Source organism: Felis catus, chromosome B4 (genome assembly GCF_018350175.1).
Source record: "Felis catus isolate Fca126 chromosome B4, F.catus_Fca126_mat1.0, whole genome shotgun sequence".
Lineage (NCBI taxonomy): Eukaryota > Metazoa > Chordata > Mammalia > Carnivora > Felidae > Felis > Felis catus.
Genome location: NC_058374.1, coordinates 43,526,713 through 43,538,123, shown reverse-complemented (window position 1 = coordinate 43,538,123; position 11,411 = coordinate 43,526,713). Strand labels below are relative to the sequence as shown.

The window sequence follows — 11,411 nt, the reverse complement described above, 5'->3', positions numbered from 1 at the left end:
CAGAATGCTCATCACGCAAAGGACCACGAGACCGCAAAATGCCAAGAGATCTCTGGCGAACAGAACTGGTTGCAGTGTTCCACGCAAAACGCCACGACACCGGGATGACACGGTTAACGAAAACAGTATCGGTAACAACAGACCCCAAGGTACTAAGCTGTAGAAAGGAAATAAAGAACAAAGGTGTCGTGAAGAATGCCAGGACTACCACGACCCAGTCGCTGTCCACTGTCTTCTAGGCGCCGGGCTTGGAGACAACGCGACTCGGGGCCGGCAGACGGCGAAACAGCGCCTCCCGCAGGCGGCAAGCGAGCTGGGGAAGCGCGGAGAGGAAGAAACCTGCGGTGAGAACTACAGCTCCCACTGAGGCCTGGCCGACAGCCCCCTCCCCATATTTCCGCTTCCGCCGCCCGCTCTTACGCACGGTCCGCTTGGGGACCTACCGGGGAGCGGGCCTGGCGCGTGACCGCGCGTGACCCCGCGTGACCGCGCGTGACTCCGCGAGCCGAGAGGCCGGGAGGCGGGATTCTGGGGCCCCATTGGTAGAAAGGCGACCCGATAAGGTGGAACCCAACTTGAAAATCTCTATGGGGATTGGAGTTGATAAGACAAGGGCGGAGCTAAATGCCCGGATCCTGGCCAATCAGAGTCTGGGATCCGCCGGGAGACCGGGAAGGGGAAAGGGGCGAAATGGTTCTCTGGTCACATGCCGCGGGGTCTAGTGGGAGGAGCAGTTGCCCAGAGGACGCCTGGTGCTTCCTGTTTCCGGTTCCCGGAGTGGTGCACAGCGAGGCGTCTTGGGGAACGCTGGCCTTTGACACGAGTTGTGGGTCGGGGGCCTGCGGCTGGCCCCTCGCTGGCCCTGTCTCCCAGCCCCAGGCAGGTATTCAGCCGGGGATTCTGCGCCTTGGCTACTCCTTTTGCCCGTGACACGTGAGTATGAGGGGCGTGGAGGAGGAGAGGAGCTGGAGAGCGCTCACACCTCGGCGTCCGTGACAGGGGCTGGGATCCCGAAGTCAGCTTTGGCCAAGGTTCTAGCCCAAAATGCAGCTAAGGAGCCCTAGGGCAGCGTGGAGGCGCAGGCGCAGGCGTGAGGGCAGGGAGTTACGAGTCCCGAAGGGAGCGAGGGAGAAAAGACCTACCCAGACCCGAGAGGGAATTGACGGGTATTGGAAAGCAGAGAAAGGAAGGACCCTAGGTATGGAGTCGTTTGAGGGATTACTGGCTACCTGTAGAAGGAATTTTTGGCCTGCATCGAGAAGGAAGCCTGGCATCATTTGGAGAGGATACGGCCCTAAGCGGTTGGAAAGTCGGGAGACGAAGACGAAACGAGAATTTCTAGAACCCTGGAAGAAGTTTGAAGGGGATGCGTGTGTGATACGGAGAAGCTCACGGAGGGCTTATCTAGGGTTTCGCTTTGTAGGGAGCTTCCGCTCTTGGGACACAGAGCTACTTCTCTAAGGCTTTGCAGCGTTGGGCCTTTTAGCTAATTAGGTTCGCTCTTCCAACGGTGTAGGCTGCTGGAGACAGGCGATAAGGGCTGCTACCTCGGGAGTGAGCCAGAGAGCAGAAAGTAGAAATTCCACTGAAAAATGGAAGATGCTCGTGGCTAGTCTTGAGGGGTGGGAAAGAGTGGGACAGAGCCCCAGCGATGTGAACTGCTTCCCGATTCATCCCATTAAAGAGAATTTTTTTTTTTTTTTTTTTTTTTTTTTTTTTGCATTACCGAAATAGATCTGTCCCAGAACAGGACAATTGAAGGGGATTTTTCAAAATCTTAAAAGTCCTACTCTTTATTTCCAAAGTATCTAGACAAACTATGGCGCCTCAAGAATCGAATTGTAGCACATTCAAAGGGAACTACGCAGCCCTTGGGTTTTATACTCTTCCTAACAAATTTTTGCCCCTCTGTGCTTTCCAGAAAATTGCCAGCAAGTAGCTTTGTGCCATGAATCCTCCAGATTGTCCCACTAATTTCATACATGTTTAATACTTGCACAGCCTAGGGCAAATCATTTAACCTCTGTAAGCATCAGTTTCCTCATCTGTAAAAATGAGAGAAATCATACCTGCTCTTCTGGGTTGTGAAGATTGCCGAAACATAATCTAGATTAAAAACACTTAGAGCATTTGCCACTGAATCCAAAGAAGCAGTTCAAACACACAGACAAACCTTACACAGAAAAGAGAATAATATAAGTTTGGCATCCTAACTTCTTAAACCAATAAGCAAATGAAAGAGAGTTCAACTCAACTATTGCAGACCTCAGGGTGTTTAACCCTTCATCCTATTCTTTGTTCTAATTTGGGAAAAGAAATCATTAACTGTTAACAAATAAGGAACTGATTCTGAGGCCAAAGGACACCGCCTTCTGTGTGAGCATCCCTCCAGAAAACTGGTCCTGGGGGGAAGAAAAAAAAATCTCGAAAGTCCAGAATGTTGAAATTTTAAGTTAGATCCTGAGACCATATAAGGAAAATGGCATGTTCAATCAGTCCCATGAAAAGAGTCTCTTATTAATAGTTTTTTTTTTTTTTTTAAGAACTCAGCTGGTCGTGTAGTGTGCTGAGCAATGAATTTAGGGAAGGCAGGAGTCTGAGGTTTGAGTTCTTTATTCCAACCTCTGAACTGTGTGAGGAGTCACTTCCCCCTGCTTTGTCAGAAAGAAAGCAGAGCTTTGGCTGCCGACTCAGATCCCCAGAAAACTAATGTGAAAGGAGGTAACATGAATATGTGGTCCAGTGTAGACCATGAGCTCTGGAGTCAGACTTTTCTGGTCCATCCACTAGCTGTGCCTCAGCTTTTTCATCTGTAAGATAAAGACAACAATTGTATTCACTGCGTAGAGTTTTTGTAAGGATTAATTAGTTAATGCATGATAAGTGCCTTTAACAGTAGAAGGCAAGCACTCTATTAAGTTTCCTATTGGTGCTTTAAATGTGTATGGGGCCTCAGACTTTATGGCTGGTGATAATTATTCTATGGAAACATTTTATTAATATTACTACAGTGAATTGATGTTGGAAATAGTACAGAGTCAGAGAGACAAGACACCTTCCCCAGCATTTGTTGCCTTAGTGGAACGTGGAGAACAGAAGGCCAGATGTAAGTTGGTTTAGGGGAGTGGAGAAAATTCAGGGCTCAGAGCTTCCATTTTCCTGTTTTTAAACTTCTTGGTACCCATTAAATCCTGCCTAGCGTATTAACCAAAGTTCAGACTTGTGGTATGGAAGCATGCTGTTATACGTGAGGAAAGTTTGGAAGAATTCAATCTTTGTACCATAACAGTGAGAGTTATGAAATTAACAAGTAGCAGTGGCCTGAACGATCATCAGCTAAGAATGGATACCAGAGTGAAGTCTTGTGCAAGGGTAAATCAGAATGTCCTTGGGTGTGGGGATGGATTAGAGAATAGGCGTCTGGGAAACGGAGCCATGTGTTTCCATTCCTAGAACAGTACAAGGAACAGGTGAATTGGAAAGTGACTTAGTGATTCCCAAGAATTGCCAGCAATTTGGAGGATACAAAGACAACTGTCCTGGACATTTAGAAACTCTTGGGATTTGTGGCATGTAGAGCCTGAGGTGGGTTTTGGAAGACTTCTTCAAACCGCTCTCTCTCTGACCTCGTGAATTTTCTTCTTCCTATAGTTTGACCAAATATGTTTTCAGACCTGAGACATCAGAGTAGATAAATGTCAAGGTTTAGGTGCTGTGGCTGTGTTTATCTCCATCATTCTTAAGGCGAATATGAACAAAGACTGGTGGATGCTCCTGACTACTGATAGGAGAAGTTAGGGCCCAAAGTGTTCGAGTCTCTTTCTTTGTTTTACATCTTTCTCAATAACTTTCAACTGGACTTTATCAAGTGTTAAGTGAAAATGTGAGTGTTCTCTTAGGGTGGGTCACAGGTTGAGGCAGGTTTGGTTTTTGTTTTTGTTTTTGTTTTTAATTTTTGTTTATTTTGAGAGAGCAAAAATCCCAAGCGGGCTCCATATTCAATGCAGAGCCCGATGCGGGGGTTCCATCTCATGACCGCAAGATCATGACCTGAGCCGATAGCAAGAGTTGAGCTCAGCTGAGCCACCCAGATGCCCCGAAGCAGCTTTTATGAACTGTATTAAAGCATTAAACTTTAAATAGGCGATACCGCAATCTAACTTCTCACAAAAGCGTAAAGAAGCAAGGATGTCTCCACCCAAGTTGTCATAATTAAGTAATTCCTTTTTGTTCTTTCCTTTCCAACTCTTCGCACCCCCAGAGTTTGTTGTGAAGGACTCACCTGTGAATGACACAGAAAGCTACATGTCTGTATGAGTTTCCTATTACAGGTGCTCTTGGCACAAAGATATTAAGATGTACTATTTGTCGCATGTGCCAGAGAATCTTGGACATTCTGAAGAATCCCACTACCATTCCTTGGTGTCAGCTAGGTATTTCCTAGGCCATTGGTTGGTCCTTCTGACAGTTTCTAGGATGGAAAATACGCCTTTCTCCGTAGAGCTGAGGAGTTGGTAAATCGCCTCGGAAATTGAGACATTCCTGTTGTAGGGCACACCTATGCCGAAATCATCAGCAACAATCCGTAGACACTGACTCTTCACCAAGGCCAGTGCCGTCCTCTTTGCTGAACACACAGTGTGCCCCTTTCCTGAAGGCACCCAGGCAGGACGGGAGGTGAGCAACAGTGTCAGGCAAGAGAGTCCGCTAGGAAAAGACTTGCAAAATAAGTTTTATTTATTTTTTTTAATTTTTTTAACGTTTTTATTTATTTTTGAGACAGAGACAGAGCATGAACGGGGGAGGGTCAGAGAGAGGGAGACACAGAATCTGAAACAGGCTCCAGGCTCTGAGCTGTCAGCACAGAGCCCGACGCGGGGCTCGAACTCACGGACCGCGAGATCGTGACCTGAGCCGAAGTCGGCCGCTTAACCGACTGAGCCACCCAGGCGCCCCACAAAATAAGTTTTAAAAAGAAAAAAAAAAACCTAGAGATTAAGAATCCAATTCTGAACATTAAAGGATGGGAAAAAATAATGGGTGAAAGCCAAAAGCTTGAAACAGACACAAGAAAATGAACCCCAACTTCCTGATAAGGAGGAAGACTGACTAGCGTAAAATAAGTGACGGACGGGAGATAAAACGGTAAAAACAAAAACACATTCACTTATTGCACGTTGCTGTGTTTTATCTCTCTCTCCCTTCTTTCCTGATCCTACCCCGCTTCCTCAACACACACACACCGTCTCCCAAAAGGATGTTCCCCTTCTGCAGCTGCTGGAGGACTGGGCTGCTCCTGCCACTGCTCCTGGCTGTGGCAGTAAGAGAATCCTGGCAGACAGAAGAAAAAACCTGCGACCTGGTGGGAGACAAGGGTAGAGAGTCAGAGACAGAGTTGGCTCTACTGAAGAGGCTGCAGCCACTGTATAACAAAAGGTAAAGAGTCTTTTCCTCCACTTACTGACGTTATTCTCATATTACTACTCTGTACGGAGGGAATACGTGTATAAGAACCTCCTCTGGGAGACGGTTCTAACTTGAACTTCAGTAGTATTGGTCTTATTTGGCCATGGTAGCTTGCCTTTTTTTTTTTTTTTTTTTATGATATAGAGCAAATTCTCAGCCCAGTTTTTACTAGCAATGTGCAGTTCTCTTATGCAGAAGGGTAGCTATTTCCGAGACTGGATCCAAGAGACCAACTTGTAGGAATTAAAAAGCATTATTTGATACCTCCATTTAGTGGGACTTGAGAAGAATCAGATGAACATTGAGGCCCACACACATCATCTTAACTGTTAGGAATCTTCAGGTATATAAATCTGGAAATGATCTTCAAGGGACAAGGGATACTTCCTGTGAACCCAGATCCTTATTCGCGGGGAAATAGCAACTAACACTTTAGCACAATCTAGAACAGGTGTTCTAGAATATCTAGGCGTCTTGAGTGTTGTGTCTTAATCAGTCATCATCAACAATGAGGATTGTCTCATGGTTCAGTAAATATGATTCACTCTTACGTGGATATCTCATGATTCATGGATGTCGCGTGATGCGACGAATGGTATTCACTATTACGTGTAGTTGTGACATCAAATAAATAAACGGCTCACGCTTTCGGGGGACGGGTGTTAAAGGAAGAGAGGCCGCTTGTCCTAAGGCTGATAGCCAGTAACTCTCCTCTTCCTTCTTTCTCCACGCTTCTCCCTGCAGCTTTGAGAGCACTGTGGGCCAGGGCCCAGATACATATATCTACATGTTCAGGGTGTGCCGAGAAGCTGGCAACCGTACCTCTGGGGCAGGCCTGGTGCAGATCAACAAAAGTAACGGCAAGGAGACAGTGGTAGGGAGACTCAACGAGACCCACATCTTCAATGGAAGTAAGAGTCTCCCTGTTGATTGATTGATTGATCCCAAGTCAATCCCTCTGACAGTCCTGTATCCGTCAGCCTTTCTCAGTGTCTTTGGAGCATCCTACGGCATGTGGGCTTCAGCTCACCTGAGACTGTAGACCACAGGATACCTAGCTCCCCAGCTCCTCTGGAGCCATGGCTCGGGACCTCTGTGTGCTTGTTTTAAAGTTAATGAAAAGCTTCGGCAAAAAGAAGAATCTAGCTGGGATTCTGTAGCTTAATGCGTTTTTCGTGCTAGTCACGAAAATACCAACCGTGACCATTTCGCATTGAGATAGTCCAACTCTGCCAGTTAAATTTTAAGAGATTAAGTTAAGCTTTTTTGCAAACCAGTCTACAGAAACTTCCCCACCAACTTGTGGTGTGGTGGTTATGTTTCTCAAAAGTCCTAAAATTATTATTGCCGAAAGGACTCTTTGAGCACCTGTGGTCTGATTCCCTCCTTTAAGTGGATGACTGTATTTTCTAGTGCAGGCATTTGCTCCGATCAGTAATATAATAAAACGACATCGAGAGTTTAGGGCTCGGGGTTGGAAGACTGGGTTTTCGACCCAGCTTACGTTTACTTGTCCTGTGACTTGGAAGAATCATTTCATCTTACTGTGTTTTTTGTATGCAAAATCAGAAGCGGAATCTTTTGCCTTGTTCACCCAGTAAACCAAAGGATATTTTGCAAAAGAAATTTGAATGTGGTAAACATTAAAGAAGAAATGGCAGCGTGTCCAGATGGCTCCGTCAGTTCAGTGTCCGACTCTTGATTTCGGCTCAGGTCATGATCTCACAGTTCATGAATTCGAGCCCGGCATAGGGGTCTGCTCTAACAGTGCCAACCCTGCTTGGGATTCTCTCTGTCTGCCCCTCTGTGCCTTGCGCTCTCTTTCTCTCTCAAAATAAATAAATAAGCTTTAAAAAATAAAAACGGGGGGACCTGGGTGGCTCCGCAGGTTAATCATCCGACTTCAGCTCAGGTCATGATCTCACGGTCTGTGGGTGTGAGCCCCGCGTCGGGGTCTGCGTTGGTAACTCAGAGCCTGGAGCCTGCTTTAAGTGTCTGTGTCTCCCTTTCTCTCTGTCCCTCCCCTGCTTGTGGGCGTGCACGCTCTCTCAAAAATGAGTAAACATTGAAAAAAAAAATAAAAATAAAGAATAAATGGCTCCCAACCTTAAAAATCATCCACTTTGAGGGGTGCCTGGGTGACTCAGTCGGTTAAGTGTCCAACTTCTGCTCAGGTCATGGTCTCGCCATTTAGGAATTGCGACCCCCACATCGGGCTCTGTACTGACAGCTCGGGGCCTGGAGCCTACTTCAGAGTCTGTGTCTCCCTCTCTCTATGCCCTTCCCCTGCTCACGCTCTCTCTCAAAAATAAATAAACATTAAAATCTTTTTCAGTCATCCACTTTGAATTTATCTGTGGCTAATTTTAAATCGTAGGCATTCCCCTGCCAGCTAATAATTTTATGGAACCTCTTCTTTCGATGTTAGCAGGTGTTCCGAAAATGTGAATCATTGTCACAGTGTGGGTCATAATTGTTTTTTCACTATCAATTGCCTGCCTTTTATTGTGGAAAATTAAGATTATCATACGAATATTTGGATCTCAGTTGTCTTAAGGGAACACAAAGCTGTTACAAAGAAGCCAGTTTTAGCTTGGTATTTGGTATATAGAGCCCATACTGATTAGGATTATTTGAATTAAAACCAGTTTCATTGAACTTCTCAGTTCCTTTCTACCATAGTACCTAGGCCTGCCTCTGCTTTCCCCCCACCCCAAAGCTCCATTTTCCTTGTCTCTCTCAGGTAATTGGATCATGCTGACCTATAAAGGGGGTGATGAATACGACAGGCACTGCGGCATGGAGCAGCGTCGTGCAGTGGTGATGATCTCCTGCAATCGACACACCCTAGCGGTGAGGCGTCCTGGGGCACACGGGCCTAGAGAGCACGTGCAAGGACTGACCCGAGGTGGGAGAGTCTCCAGAGGGGACGAGATAACACTGGGATGGATCAGAAGTCTGGTGTCGCCCTGCATCACAGACACCTTGTCTTCCATCATATGTGGAAAATAAGTTATTGAACCAAGAGAAAGCAACTGTTTTTTTTGGCTTGTGGGGTTTTTTCTTTTTTTAATAAGAGCCCAAAGGAAACCATTCACCACATAACTGTTGCGTTCTGGCCTTTCGTCATCAGGACAATTTTAACCCTGTGTCTGAGGAGCGAGGCAAAGTCCAAGATTGTTTCTACCTCTTCGAGATGGACAGCAGCCTGGCCTGTGCCCCGGAGATCTCCCGCCTCAGTGTGGGTTCTATCTTACTAGTCACGTGAGTGCTTTTTCCTCTATCAGTCCAAGCAGTCCTTTTTTTTCTCCTTTCAACTCAATTCCTTGGTGCTATTTAGATACAAATTGTGTTGGTGGGGGGGGGTGGGGGGGGCGGGGAGCTTCGCATGAAAATCCTCTTTAAACTCTGACTATGCAAGTTTTTTTCAAAACGAGATGTGATGTTTCACACCTAATAAGTATTTGCATTTGGAGGTGCTTTTTATCCCCCTACAGGAGGACCGGACTCTTCTTAAATCTATCCCATTAGACTGTTAGAACTTTGGGAGAAATGGAACTGTAGATCTGTAACTATTCTTGGCTTTAGGTGAGAGTCATACACTAGGGTCTTGTTTTTTCTGAGCCTTTTGCTTTTAGACAATGTTAATTGGCTTTTTAAAGAAGCTAACCCTCCCCCCCCCCCCTTTTTTCCCCATTTTTACAGAATACAGCCTAGGAAACAGCTAGTGAATACAAAGATCGTCTATATTATTGAAGTTTTACTCTTCCTTGGTCTTTAAGCAGAGAGGTCTTTATTCCTCAACAGGTTTGCATCACTGGTCGCAGTCTACGTCATCGGGGGGTTCCTATACCAGCGACTGGTGGTGGGAGCCAAGGGAATGGAGCAGTTTCCTCACCTCGCCTTCTGGCAAGATCTTGGCAACCTGGTAGCAGTAAGTAACAGGACTGCAGGCTGAGTCTGTAGCCTGCATACAAGATTGAGTCACCAACCATCTCCGTTTACCCAGACTGAGGGATCTCTCGAGACCCAGGACTTTGGGTGCTAAAACGACAAAAGCCCCAGCAAACCCAGTACAAGGTACCTGCTGGCCCTAGCACAAAGCAGTAAGTAGCGTAGCATCTTAGTGCCTGGCCTTTGCCAAAGACGTGGCTGGGAGAACAACACCGTTGCTCAGATTTAGGAATCTGAGAAAGCTTTGCAGGGGCCTAGATGGTGAGATGAGACGCGATTAGAATTTTTCTCCGGTTAGCCCCAAATTCAATTCAGGCTGATGCTTAGAGCATCTAGGTTTTCTCATCATCCCTGAAGAAACCTAGTTCTTGCCACATTCTTAGCCCATGGGTACATTTTGCCTCACCCTAAAGTTGGTTATTCCAAATTATCATTTCCTTCCTTTGCTTCTCTCTCTACAGGATGGTTGTGACTTTGTGTGCCGTTCTAAACCCCGAAATGTGCCTGCTGCGTATCGTGGTGTGGGGGATGATCAGCTGGGGGAAGAGTCAGAAGAAAGGGATGATCATTTATTACCAATGTGATTGCACTTTAAATGCCCAGCTGCTTCTTCAGTCCCCCAAACCAAAGCATACTCAGCCAGATCTCTTAAGCAGCGTCCACTCCAGTCTCTCATCCCCCCCTTAATATTGCTCTTGCTTTCCAGTTTGCTTGATTTGCATTCTCTTCTCACTAGCAGAAATGCCTTTCCTTTTTCCCCGATTCTGTTTTTCCTCTAGAGAGGTGCAGTTACAGGACAGAGAGAAAATGATAGGGCCTGTGCAAAAGAGGCTATTACACTATCTCTTGGTGTCAGAAGGTACAAATAGGATAGTTCTAGTGAGCAAAAAAGCGTGGCAGGCTCCCTGACCTTTTTAAACACATTTTCACAAGTTTTTGAGACACTGGATTTGTTTAATTAAAAAAAAAAAAAAAAAAGGCAAGAAACATTATTTATACAAGGTTTGATTGCTTTCATGCCGTTACTCTGCACCCTACAGTGGTCTCCATGAGAATCTGGATGTGATCTCTTGCTGCTTGGAACTACTCTACAGTGATCCTTTGGTTGCAATCCAAGTATTGCCATTTGGTCTGAGCCCGGAGATGTTGCAGACTTCTCCCACCTCTGGGATTGGGATGGGGAAGATGATTCATTTCCCACTTAGAGGATTGTAAAATACCATCCCATCAGGTGTTGGCATTGGAGTGACCTTCTAGCTGGAACTGGGCCCTGGATTGTGGGTTCATGGTCATTAGTCCCCATGTGGCTGGAAGTCTGGTCTGTTGAAGAGGGAAAGTGAATCGGACCCCGTGTGCTCCAGGGGTTCCAGAAAAGGAAGTCTGTTTACCTGTAGTGGGACGTCCTCAGTGGCTTTCTTCTCCCACTTGCAGTAAAAGCTGGTAGAGCTTTTCTTCTAAGATGTTTCCCTCTACTGGTATTTCTAAGTACGTTGCACTTTCTTCGCAGGCATGTCGACCTTCCCCCACCCGACCCTACCTACCCCCCAAAATCTTCTGGAAAGGGAATGAAAGCAGAGGTGGGACATCTAGGGCTCTGCCATCCTGCGCTCTGGGTGTGGAATGCTGCCGCGCTTGTCCCTTCTGGCTCAGGGAAGGACCTTCTTGCCCACAGCAGTTCTGTGGGGGGAGGTTTGGAATCCTCTGATGCTACCACTTTCTTGTTTAGGCCATGTGCCCACGAGCCTGGCCCGATCTTTCTGTGATAGTGAACTTGGGCCAGTGAAGAGTAACATGGCTCCACTGGACACAAGAGGACGGGGTCAACAGGCAGGGGCCTTTTATAGCCTTTAGGGAAGAAAATGAAATTATTTCATCTTTGGACTTTTGGATACTTTTGGAATGATTTTTTTTCTTCTTTCTAAAACAGGGAAAATAATGTTATAAAAACATCTTTTTTGTCATTTGTTTGCATCCCTCTCCCACACCTGGTG

General features: G+C 46.2%; 1 protein-coding gene across 4 annotated transcripts; it reads left to right on the top strand.

Annotated features, from left to right (window-relative positions):
- Positions 1–720: 720 nt before the first annotated feature.
- Positions 721–11,369, top strand: M6PR (mannose-6-phosphate receptor, cation dependent). Of its 4 annotated transcripts, XM_045061346.1 has the most exons (8): positions 721–933; positions 4,552–4,677; positions 5,257–5,436; positions 6,211–6,377; positions 8,210–8,319; positions 8,600–8,730; positions 9,274–9,400; positions 9,882–11,369. In XM_045061346.1, exons 3-8 carry the CDS (start codon positions 5,258–5,260, stop codon positions 10,002–10,004), a joined length of 837 nt encoding a protein of 278 aa, XP_044917281.1. In that variant the 5' UTR covers positions 721–933; positions 4,552–4,677; position 5,257; the 3' UTR covers positions 10,005–11,369. The 4 variants fall into 4 exon arrangements, with proteins under 4 accessions (XP_044917281.1, XP_003988430.3, XP_006933557.2 ...); XM_003988381.6 differs by lacking the exon at positions 4,552–4,677 and having other exon boundaries at positions 723–933; positions 9,882–11,301; XM_006933495.5 differs by lacking the exon at positions 4,552–4,677 and having other exon boundaries at positions 724–879.
- The last annotated feature ends 42 nt before the right edge of the window (positions 11,370–11,411 follow it).